The 12,838-nt window shown below is 37.7% G+C and overlaps 1 protein-coding gene across 1 annotated transcript; it reads right to left on the reverse strand.

The window, feature by feature from the left end:
• Positions 1-4,671: 4,671 nt before the first annotated feature.
• PDCD2L (programmed cell death 2 like) lies at positions 4,672-12,601 on the reverse strand. Its single transcript, XM_036752831.1, has 7 exons — positions 12,484-12,601; positions 12,183-12,346; positions 11,874-11,943; positions 9,115-9,515; positions 8,296-8,406; positions 7,711-7,859; positions 4,672-5,419 (listed from the first exon to the last, which is right to left on the reverse strand). Exons 1-7 carry the CDS (start codon positions 12,595-12,597, stop codon positions 5,289-5,291), a joined length of 1,140 nt encoding a protein of 379 aa, XP_036608726.1. The 5' UTR covers positions 12,598-12,601; the 3' UTR covers positions 4,672-5,288.
• Between the last annotated feature and the right edge of the window lie 237 nt (positions 12,602-12,838).

Here is a 12,838-nt window from a genome sequence, read left to right on the forward strand (position 1 = left end):
CCAGCCTCTGAAGCCCCCTAGCCGCGTTACTTTCGACTAGTGACTTAATTCTTCAATTCCCCAGGCAACTCTTATTATTATGAATTTCATAAAAAATCAGCAGAGCATTTCCTTGTATGGATAATACAGATAGGGTTATTATGAATCTATTGCGGATAGCCTGCTTTAAAAAAAAAATTAAGTTTGACAGTTCCAATATTGCTCAGCTTGTCTGTAAACTATTTTGAACTTCTTTCCGCGCTTTTCTTTATGTTTTGGTGCTCTCCTTTCCTTTTTGGTAGGGTAGGAGAGGCTTTTGAAACAAGCATTAATATATTGCTATCGGTCTCTCCCCACCCCCTAGCGCGCGTGGGTGTGGGCGTAATAGGTGTAGTTGAGCAAAGCAAATTCACACACTGGTTGTGTCTGAAAACGTATACCTCATTTAGGCATCTCTTAGCCATCCCCTCTGCTAAGAGGTAGGAAGAATTTATCACCACATTTCTAGATTCGTGATTGGTTATTTCACAGTCGTTTTTCCTTTACCTTATTCTAGTCCTATAAAGGAATTTTCTGGTTCTACCTACTTCACTCTGCATCAATTCGGAAAATCCTCCTAGACTCAATGAAAAATGTTGTCCACCTCCGTAAATAGAACGAATGAACTCTGCAGATTGAAATATATTTTCTTCACTTTATCTTTCTTGCAGCGTAACTACTGTGGAAATGTTTTGCATAGCTTCATGTATATAATGGTATAATATTGCTTGCCTTAATGGGTGGGGGAGAAATTGGAGAAAGGGAGAGAATTTAAAACTCAAAAATTTTTTTAAACGAACGTTTTAAAAAAAAAATTCCCCCTAGGGTGGTCTGAATCTGCCTGTTTCATTTCTTATGGCCCATTAACATTCCATTTACATTTATATGGCATAATTTGTTTTGGTCATTCCTCAGTTGATAGGCACTCACTTTGTTTCCTGTTCCTCCTTGCAATTAAAAGGCTGCTATAAATATTTTCACATGAGTTCTTTTCCTGCTTTCTTCGATCTCTTTGGTATGTGCCTAGTAGCAGTATTGCTGGAACAATTAGTATGCACAATTTAGTGCATTTTTCGTTACATCTACAAATTGCTTTCCAGAATGATTGGATCAATTCACAGCTTCATTAATTGTCCAAATATTGTGATCTACAGCAACTCTTAAAAGGATTATCAGATACAAAGGTGTCGCCTTTATGCTTTGGTGAAGGTACCCGCCTTTTACACCAATGACCTCCAAGTCTTTCCCCCTCAGAAAAAAAAAAAAAAGCTCTAGAATTGACTGTGAGGGATGCCATACAAAAATTCCAGGGAATTTGCTGAGGGCTACACAGTAAATTAGAGAAGCTAAAATTAGAATAGAGAAGATTAAGATTAGAGCTATGGTGTGGAGGAGGGATTACACTTACTTTGTTTGGCAACAGAAGTCAAGGGTGCAAGTTGCAAAGAGGCAAATTTAGGCCTGATGTCAGGAAAAACTTCCTAAGAATCAGAGCCGTTACTTGGAGAGGTGATAGATTAGCAGAAGCTGGACAGCCACTTGTTAGGTGTTATAGTGACGATTTCCTCATTTCTGAGTTGGATAGATGGTTTTGGATTTTTCCTTGGGGTCCCCAACACTCACTTTCTCTCTCTCTCAGAGAAGAGAGATCTCTGGCATATTTAAAATGCCAGGGACATGTGCAAGGAACTGAGATACAAAGACATAAGCAAAACAGTCCCTGCCTCCAAAGAGCACTTAAGAAAATATATGTTAACATAATTTTAGTATGAATAAATTATCCATTTTACATCTCATAACAATCTCTGTCTCTTGCTTGGTCATAAATTCTTCCCTCATCCATAGATCTGACAAGTAAACTATTCCATGCCCCTTTTACATGTAAATCATGAACCTGTTTTGACCTTATCTTAGTGTACAAGGTGAGATGTTGGTCCATACCTAGTTTCTGGCTGCTTTCTCGATTTCCCAGCAGTTTTTGTCAAGTGGTGAGTTCTTGTCCCGAAAGCTTGGATCTTTGGGTTTATTAAACACTAGATTACAATGGTGTGATACTACTGTGTACTGTGTACCTAATCTATTCCACTGATCCACCACTCTATTTCTTAGCCAGTACCTGATTGTTTTGATAACTGCTTTGTAACAGTTTGAGATCTAGTATATCTAGACCACCTTCCTTCACATTTTTCATTGATTATCTTGATATTCTTGAACTTTTGTTCTTCCAGATGAATTTTATTTTTTCTAGCTCTATAAAATAATTTTTGGTACTTTGATTGGTATTGCACTAAATAAGTAAACTAATTGAGATAGAATTGTCATTTTTATTATACTGACTGAACCTATCCATGAGCAATTAATATTTTTTCAGTTGTTTATATCTGACTTTATATAAAGTGTTTTATAATTGTGTTATTATATAGTTCCTGTGTTTGTCTTGGCAGGTAGACTCCCAAGCATTTTATATTGTCTAGTTATTTTAAATGGAATTTCTCTATCTCTTACTGCTGCACTTTGTTGGTGATATATAGACATGCTAATGATTGCTGTGGGTTTATTTTATATCCTGCAGATCTGCAAATGTTAATTATTTCAACTATTTTAGTTGATTCTTGAGGATCCTCCAAGTGTACCATCATATCATCTGCAAAGGATAAGTTTTGTTCTCTTGTTGCCTATTCTAATTCCTTCAATTTCCTTTTCTTCTCGTATTGCTATAACTAACATTTCTATTACAGTATTATACAACAGTAGTGACAATGGGCATCACCCATTATCTTCACCCTGATCTTATTGGTTGTGTCCTTGGTTCTGGAAGAGGACCATCACATCAGGGAGATGATGACATGACTTGCAGTTGACTTTAATTTGAGTGACGGGGGTGCTGTGCAAGGTCAATAGCCTCACTTTCTCCTCCAGAGCCATCTGGGTCCTGTAGCCAGATATTCATCAGGACAACTGGAGATGGCCCCCCAGGATGCAGTGGGAGACCCTGGCCCTTTGAGGCTAAGGTCTTTTCAGGTTTTCACTTTGAGTGAGGTAATGCCCATTCAGTGAATAGGCCTCTTCTAAGAAATGAGTAAAGGGATGACCCCTTTAATCAAAAAAAAAATTTTTTAATTAAAAAAAAAATCAAACTGGGAGGGAAAGACCCTCAGGGTTGTTGGCCAAAAGAGAAAGTCACTTTTTACATTCTCTCTGAGCTAGGAGGACCCAAATAATAACCATTAAGGCAGGGACCTAATGTCCAATCTATGAGCTCCAAAATGAAATGGTTTTAAGGCTTCTTCTTTGAGAAAGAGACCTAGCCAGTAAACCCCAAGTACACAGCTTTTAGCCATCAAAATTTACCTTCCCTTGGAGAGGCAGAAGCAGATCTTATTGGAAAGGCTTCTTGCTTATCCTCATTACAGGTACCTGCTGATGTTTAAAGCTCCATTTATTCCTATGCTTTCTAGTGTTTTTAATAGGAATGAGTGTTCGTTAAAAGATTTTTCTGCATCCATTGAGATGCTCATATGATTTTTGTTGATTTTGTTATTGATGTGGTCAGTTACTCTGATAGTTTTCCTAATATTGAACAAGTCCTGCATTCCTGGTACAAATCCCACCTAGTCATATTTTTTTTGTGATATATTGCTTTAATGTCCTTGCTAGTATTTTAAAATTTTTTAATCAATATTCATTAGGAAAATTGGTCTATAGTTTTTTCTTTTGGCTTATCCTGATTACCAGCATCTTTTTAGCTTCAATGTACGCTTTTGGGCACTGTGTATGTTGTTCTTCTGGTCCTACTTACTCAAACTGCATCAATCCATTCAAAAGACTAATTGTGTTTCTCAATTTCTCCTAATTGTTCCTTGTTATTGGACTAGATGATTTTTAAGATCTTTTTCAGGTCATTCTATATACTTGTCCCTTTGCTTTCCTGTGATGGATTTCAGGAACCTAAGGTTTACCTCTGTCAGCATGGGTCATTAAGGTTATAAAAGATTACTAAAAAGTAAAACTTCACACTGCAGGAATAAACTTAAGAGAAAGGTTGAGGTCAGTCCATGGATGAGAAAGATACAGAATTTGAAATCAGAATGGATCTGAGATTACAACCTTTTTATTTTACTCATGAGGAACCTAAAGCTCAGAAGTCAACAATTCAACAGCAATAAGTCTCTAAGATGGTATGGAAACAGAAACCATATTTGAACTCAGGTCCACTCTGAAATCCAGTTTTCTTTCCACAATATTATAAAGAAAGGTTTTAGGGTAACATATTAATTAATACTGTGTTTACTGAGTGCCTACCATATGCCAGGTACCCAGTGAAAGCACTCCTACTCAAAAGTTCACATTCAAAACAAATTCGTATAAACATATGCAATTTTTGATGACTGTATAGAATTTTTAAAAGCATACTTTTTAAAAAAAACTAAGTATATAGAAAGTAAACTCAAAATAAAAGGTAGTTTGAGAGGGAGGGTACCTAATAGCACCACTCTTCCATCTCTTGACACCTTGAGATGGGACTCTCAATAAACCCAGAAACGCAGTTTGACTAAGGATCATATTTCTTATGTTTTTATGAATTAATACAGTAGCAGGTATTGCAAAAGTTACATATACTATAATCCACCTCTTCCAATTCATTTTTAATCAGGTTTTTCATGGAGAGGGAAAATAACCTCAGTGGGACTAAAAAAGGAATGGAAAAAATTTTCTCCAACTTAATGTCCAAGACCAATTTACCTCACCCCCACCAAAGAAAATTACAAAACAGTCCCCAGTGCTCCCTTCTCAACTGGTTCTTGTCTGTGTCTTTATATAAATTCTCCAGAAAGGATCTACCCAATGTGCTGGAGATCTTTCTCTGATACTGTTAACATCTGGAGCTGTAACCAGCCTAGCTCCATTTCCAGTCATACAAGTGCTTGATTATTTCTTTTTATGGTATTTCTTAAATATATGCCAATGTAATTATGCTGCTGTTCACTTATATACACACCGTATGTTTCTTCATCACTTAAAGTCATATACAATTCTAATTCTTTTGAGACCCTGGTATTCTGTGATTCACAGCAATATAGCATTCCTAGGAGAAAATTAGTCATGTGAACAATAAATGAATACGAGAAAATTGGGTTGAATTACACTTGGGAAATTGCACAATACTTCTAATGACCCCCAGATGCCTACTGCCACAAAAACTCTTCTTTTTAACACCAGTGCTTTTGCTAGTTTAAAAATTAAACTTTATTTACGCAAGAGGAAAGATTCTATTTAAATAACATTTGATCTGGATCTTCCTGTATAACACAAAACTCTTCCATTGGATTTTGATGATTAGAGGGCCAACAGCTCTTCTGACAAGTATAAATTAAAATTGTTCCAAATTCAACAGAGATATCTGTAAGACACAAGATATAAATGTACAGAAACTCCTCTGAAATAAATTAACTCACCATTTGAAAGCCATATTTTATTAACATGGCTCTGGCTAAGGAACTTGCAAATGTGACTGGGAGGGATATAATTAAAAATTATTCTCATGTAGTTTCCAGCTTCTAGATACATTCCTGGAGTGATCAGACTTTCCAACCATAATTTAGGTGTAAAATTTAAAACTAGGAGAAAAGCATTATAAAGATAAAATATAGCTTCCAAAAGCCCTTTTCCTCTCTAATGCCTGAATTCCTACCAAAATCAGAATGGAAACTAAAGCCAAATATTTCACAAAGTGTAAGCCTAAGCATATGGAACTCTACCCAAAGCAGAAAATGTGACTATACTCACAAACTCAAATTTATGGAAGCACCAGAAATGGCTATTTAAAAAAAAAGCTGGGCTAACTGATAACATCTCCCTTTAGGGTAGTTTTGATAACTGTATTTAAATATAATTGGTTTCCTTTGTAATCTTATGTATTTTATTTTATGCATTTAATGACATTCTAAGAAGGGGTCCCTAAGCCTCAACCATACTGCCAAGCTATAACAGAAAAAGGTTGGAAATCCCTGCTTTAGACCCTCTGCCTGCAACAGGCTACCGGATTGACTGGAAGAGTCAACATACTTTAGTAACTTCTTCTTCTTGTTTGTCCTTTGTTCTCAGAGAGAACCATGACTTCAGGAAAATGATTCCATGACTTGCAAGTGAATTAGATTTAAGTGAGGGAGGGCTGTGCAAAGTCACCAGCCATCTGGGTCCAGTAGCCAGCTACAGATCAGGACGACTGGAGATGGCCCTATTTAGTAACTTACTGGGTTTGGGAAAAAAGGGAGGAGTCAAAGACACCTAGAAGAATGATAATCACCAATAAGAGATGTTAGGCCGGTTTGGGGGGGGCGATGAGTTCACTCTCACATGTACTGAGATTAAGGTAAAATTAAAATGTCCCGTAGCCAGTTTGGAGATTGGTAAGTAGAATTCAGAGAAGGGGCATGAGCTGGAGATACAGTCCCTGCAATAATCAGCATGTAAGTCTAGTTCAAGCTGTGAAAGGATGAGTTCTTCAAAAGAGGAAGCACAAATAGAACAAAACAAATGCATCTTAGGGTATGTACACAGCTGAGGGTTAGTGGAAGCCAAGAAATGAAACTGAGATGAATAATTCTAAGAAGTAAAGGCAAACAAAGATACTATCATGGAAACCAAAGAGTTTCACAAAGGAAAACAAAACTCTAAAAATTCAGGGGTTATTTTTTCACTACACAGTGAAGATAAATTTAGTATCTCATGTATGCTAGTTAATTTTTTTAAACTACGCATTAAAGTCTGGTTATTTAACTGATTTCAAAATGATTTTTTTAAAAAGAGCTTTTGGAACACATATATACAAATACCACTGGTACAAAAACAGACTCTGAGAGCCCCACTCCCCTTTTTTTAAATGATAAATCTGCCTACTCTTCCTTATAAAAAATTATCTCAAAAGATAATGATTTCATCAAGGTGGGTAGCGCACTTTACCAAAACAGAAACCCTTCATGTCTTTGTATACATGGTTTCTTGAGTTGGAGCATCCAAAAAATTTATCATTTGGTATTCAATTCTTTGGTGATAAGCCTCTCTTATCTTGGCTAGGCTGGTTTTTAGAAAAACTGTTTCTCACCCATGGTGCTCCATCTCTCTCCTCTCTAGACCTTTGCAAGAGCTGTCTCTCAAACACTCCCTCCTCACTCTGTCTCATAAAATCTCTAACTTCCTTCAAGAATTAACTTAAACACCACCTTCTACACAGAGCCTTTCCTGACTCTCCACATGCTAATAGTGCCTTTGTTGCCAAATTACCTAGCATCAATTTTGAATATGTATATAAAAATATGTGTGTGTAAACATATATACATATATATATAGCTGTTATGAATATCAACATACACACACACACACACACACACACACACACACACACACGCACGTGACACCTAGCTAGACTGTTTTACCTGTATCTTTGTACCCCAGCATCTAGCAGGATGCTTTTTGCAGTAGGTACTTAATAAATACTTGCTGACTGACTAATGAAACTAGGTCCATACTTGGAGCTTTTCCAACTTGATTAGACCTGCTAGAGTTTGTATTCTGCTGGCATGGCCAAGATGCCATGGTCACCTCCATGTCAAAAGGAAGTATTAAAAGGAAAGATTTGGTTACAATACATATAATACTAAATAGTTCGGTTAAAATAAAAGAGTTTATTACCTAGCAGAGTATTTTTAAGCATGCTGACCAATGCAGGCATAAGCTGAAACTCAAATATTCTACAGCTCCCACAGTTACTGCAGGATGGAATCTCAGTAGCATCTGATGAAGGACAGGTTATAAAGAGAGGCTGCCCATTCCAAGAGTACCTAGAAGATAAGACAAAAGCCTTTAGACACAAAACACACAAACAACCTAACTGCTTTCCTTTTATACAAATTATAAAACATCATAAACATTTATTAGGCAGTCTTGCAAACCACCTACTTTCTCAAAGGAAAGGCCTGAGCAGCTGACTAGTAAACATGGGTAGTTTTCACTTTATAGAACTGATACATTTAGTACATTCTTCCCTGAATCTCTCAAAAGCCAACTCTCATTGGCTCAAGAGTTTCTGCAAAATACTATACTTTTTCCCCATAGAAAGGGAAAGAGCCTGTTTTTTTCTATTAAAAATCACAATTAATGCCATAAATCTACATACTCAGTATTAAAACAAGTTTTACTATTATACCTAAATGAACAATAAATGCTGTACCTTTTTTCTAACTAAATAGGATTGCCCCAAAGCACCCCGTTCTTTACCTCAGAATCTGTTCACGGCAGGCAGATATTCTTTTCATAAATTTATAAAATATCTTATCATTACTTTTAGAAACGGCCTTTTCATATTTTTCACTATTGTCAAAAATGATACTATGAAAAGAAAAGAATCATGTTACTCTTTATAGCTAGAAGGGAGCAAAGTTTTTATTTTAAAAGAGAAAAAATACATCATTTGAGATAGATTTTTCTTCCTCTATTTCAGGCAATATTATTCTTCAAGATGAAAATGAGTCCATGTATCACACTACTCTGAAACAAGGCAAATCTGCTAAACTTTTCTCTAAATTGAAGCCAATAAAGCTTTCAATACATGGAATTTTTCTAGTGGCATTTTCTGGGATTTTTGTTAGCTCTTGACATGTTTTTTAAATGACTTGAGTAGATTCTAAGTAATTCTTTAATTCTGGAATTTCTTAATCGCAGAATAACTAAGGATACTCAAAGATCATCTCATCCAAATCTTTCATTTTACAGATGAGACTCAAGAAAACTGACCAACTTGACCAAGGTGACATGGTGGCAAAGCAAAACTAGACTTCCACTCTCCTGATTCCTTTGCCAATACACCACCAGTGGTTCTCTGTAATTTGTGGATCACCATCTCCTGTACCCTGTTGCAGGTAATACTCTCCTCTGTGGCTCTTGTCAGTAAGCTTTATTTTGCTTTAAAAGTCACTAACAAGATGACAAATCCTGAAAGAATGGTAAAAGTGGACAGTTTACTCCTTCTATCCCTTAGCCTACTAAACCACGGACTGCTTCCTACCCCAATTTCCTCTCCACTGCAAATTTTCTCACCTTTGAGCTATCAGAAATTCCAATTCAACTCCCTCCCTTTGTCTATACTCCTGCAGAAGTTTTTGGGCATGATTTGTATCGACAAAGTTAGTATAATCTTCCTCATCAACAACACTGATATAGTAGGGCTGAAACACAGGAACTGATGAGCTGGGCAGTACATGTCCTTCTCCAGCTGGTATTGTATGACCACAGGAACGAGAGTCACTTAAAGCTTTATCTAGTGTGAGTTCTTGGAGTTGGGACATACATTCTATGTCTTCATCTACATTAAAATTATCTCCTACATTTGAATCAAGCAGATCATTGGTAATCGATGGTGCAAGATCACTTTCACTGTTGTCTCCCCAGTCCTCTGCTCCTTCACACCAGTCTTTAACTGCAAAGTTATTCTCCTCTTTCTGCAACAGAACATCCAATAACAATAATCTTACTTGTGTTATTATATAGATCTTGAAGTATCAATGGCAGTATAGATTACAAATCTGTACTCTTCCAGAACCTTGAAAAAAATCTTTCACCACTGGAAAATTTTTTCACCATACATATTAGCCAGGAGTGGCAGAGGAGGAAAAATATATATACACAACGTTTAGTTATAAAAGTTTCTTATGATGATTATAAGTCCAAAGAATTTGTGAATTTCAGATATGTGATAGTCAACTGCATTTTTACATAAATAAAGGATGCTAATTTAAAGAGTTATTGAAAAAATCAGAGAATGTTAAAATTGAAATAAAAAGCCATTGGAATTTTTAAGTGAGGCATCAGCTATAATAAATACAAGGACACTATAACTGAATATAACTACTGGACTGAAAAGCACTTCAATTTCCATCTGTCATTCTCCACACTTTACATTAAAAAAGACACTGACCCAATAGTAATCTGGCAAAATTGCTGGTCTATAAGGAACAGACTGATCAAAGAGAAAAGAGAAAAACAGGAAATGATACAAGATAAAAGGCAAAATAAACAAATAAAGATATATTCATTACCAAGTGGGCCTGAAAATTCTGTAAAACAAGTCATCAAGATGACACTACATTGGGAGGTGCAACTAACAAACTCCATGACAGGATCCCAGAAAATCTTGACAGACCAGAATAGTGATATCAAACCCAAATAGAAATGGATCTTTATAGGTCACATATTGATTTAGAAAACCACAAATTAACATCATGTTGTATTGCACCTTTCTTTATTTTGTTAAACATTTCCCAATTACATTTTAATCTACAAGAGTTGGACACCTCTGGCTAGAGCAGAATGTATTAGGATAAAGTGCAATAGAGAGAAATACAAGGTCTTACACTAGAGTACAAAAAAAAAATCAACTTAAAAAATACAGGACGAGAGATTCGTGGTTTAGACAGTAGTTTGTCTGAAAAAGATCCAAGCCTTATAGTGGACTGGTAGCTAGACACAAACTTGCAAAGTTGCTGCTGCTGTTTGTCCTTCATTCTCAAAAAGGACCATGACTTTAGGGTAGTGATGCCATGACTTGCAAGTGAATTGGATTTAAGTAAGGGAGGGCTGTGCAAAGTCACCATGTGGCAGCCAAAAGAAGCTAATGCAATCTTGAGATGAATCAAAAACAGCATAGATTCCAAAAACCAGGAAGTAACAGTCCTCCTGTACTCTGCCCTTCTCAGGAATCATCAGGAGTTGTGTTCAGTTTTGGCCACCACAGGTTAAGGATTTTATTACACTAAAAGTACCAGAGGAAGGCAAGCACAATGGTTAAAGTCTATGCCATATAAAGATCAGATGAAGGAAACTGGGAACGTAGACTAGAGGAGGTTCAGGCGAAACACAACTGTCTTTAGTTATTTGAAAAGCTGTCAAAGGGAAGAGGGATTAGACTTATTCTGTTTGATCCTGGATGGCAGAATGAGAACCAATGGGTTAAAGTTGTTTTAAAAAAAAAGGGTGAATCTAAGCATGTAAGGAAAACTGTCCTAACAATTACAGCTGTTTACAAGTACGATGGGCTGCATCAATATACAGTATGAGAAACTGGAGACCATGTATTAGGTATGTAGTAGTGGGGACTTCTTTCAAGTATGGTTTAGATTAGACATCTTGAGAAGTCCCAGTCAAATCCCAAAATTCTGTGATTCTGTGAAATACTGGTTCAAATTGAGTATGGTCAGTACAAAATAAAAGAAAGAGAACTAGTCTCAAAGGCAGAAATCTGGGATTTAAATATAACACTTGCCACAAGAACCTGGGTATATCATACTCTTTAAACCTTGGTTTATTCGTTTGTAAAATGGGAATAACTAACACTTGTACTACAACTCCATCACAAAGCTGTCCCAAGAATAGTATTTTGTAAAACCTGTTTTAGCTTTATTACTACCAACTGGGTTATTAAACCACTTTTTGAACTTTTGATTCACCTTTGCATTTAAGATAACAGGAGAATTAGGTTCAGACCTGGAAGAAACTTTAGAAATCATCTTATCCAAACTCATTTTACAAAGGAGGAAAATGATGGTATACCTTGTAAAGAGATCAAGGTACACAGGTACTAAATTAGCAGAGTCAGAATTAATATCCAAGTTATCTGACTACAAATCCGGTGTAAGCCTACTTCTTTAAAATAAAAAAAAAAAAATTCAAAAAACTGAAAAAAATCTTAAGGAATTAGTTCGTACAACTCGGTAAAGTGAAAACCCTATGGAGAACTAACTGGAGTGTGCAGCTTAAAAAATGTACTCCTCATTCAGTTTAAAGATGTAAAACATACATACCTGCTTTAGTTTGGAATCCTGTGTGTACTCTTCTTGCATCTGCAAAAACTGGGAGCGAAACACCTTCCAGCTTTGGAAAAATATAAGAGACCCAGAGGAAAGTGAGTACCTGGTCAATATCTCCGAAGGCAGGGAGAGGAACAAGCGGGGCTGAGGACTCTTCTGAGAGAGAAGGGGCGGGGTTGAATGAGAAGGATCAAAGTAAGAGGAGGCGAAGATAAGAGGAGGACGAAAAAGAAGAACGAATTAAAGGGGCACCAGGTGGCAGTGGTGAAGGGTGACCCAGAGGCTAGATAGACACTCACGCACCTATACGGCTGGCCCACGCAATCCAAGTGGACACAGGCGAACACGTGCAGCAGGCGGTGGTAAGGCGAGCCTTCCAGCGGGCAGTAGACCTGGACGACGTGGGCCATCGCAGCCCCACAGCGACCGCAGCCCGGCCGGGGGGCGGGGACTGCGGGCAGACTATCCTGGAAAAGAGAGCCCACGGAGCCACAGTCAGGCCACATTCTAGATAAGCAGCGCCGGCCGCCCACGGTCCGGGCCCGACCCCGTCCCCACAGTCCCTAGTCCAGCTTTAACCTAAGCAACCCTGACCCCACCTCACCGGGATGCCGCCCATTTTATTGATAGCCCACGTTCCATCCTGGGGCTCCTCAAAGTTGTCCCTCATCTCAGCGTCTCGAAGACCAAGCAGCACAGGAGTAGCCGAAGCCGCCATGAGAACGGAGATGCTTTATGCGCACGCGCCAACTACCGACTCCGGCGAGGGACAAATTTCTCCGGGTCTCAGCCAATCCCGAAGAGCGAATGAGACAAGATATTGACATGACCAGTAACGTAGACTAGCAGCGACACCGAGGCCCCAAGAGCTAGATACGTGATCACCACGGCTTCCTGCCACCTTACCCCACCCCCCCAGTCAGAACTTCCAGAAAATGGAAGGGGGTCGTAGACCTAGC

This window comes from Trichosurus vulpecula, chromosome 3, assembly GCF_011100635.1.
Source record: "Trichosurus vulpecula isolate mTriVul1 chromosome 3, mTriVul1.pri, whole genome shotgun sequence".
Classification (NCBI taxonomy): domain Eukaryota; kingdom Metazoa; phylum Chordata; class Mammalia; order Diprotodontia; family Phalangeridae; genus Trichosurus; species Trichosurus vulpecula.

What these genes read in the sequence shown, in the direction of transcription:
- PDCD2L (XM_036752831.1), bottom strand. Translation starts at nt 12,597, where the DNA reads ATGGCGGCTTCGGCTACTCCTGTGCTGCTTGGTCTTCGAGACGCTGAG. An exon ending in TGCGTGGGCCAGCCGTATAG is followed by an intron (nt 11,944 to 12,182) that starts GTGCGTGAGTGT and finishes ATTTTTCCAAAG; the next exon opens with CTGGAAGGTGTTTCGCTCCC. An exon ending in TGCCGTGAACAGATTCTGAG is followed by an intron (nt 7,860 to 8,295) that starts GTAAAGAACGGG and finishes CTTATCTTCTAG; the next exon opens with GTACTCTTGGAATGGGCAGC.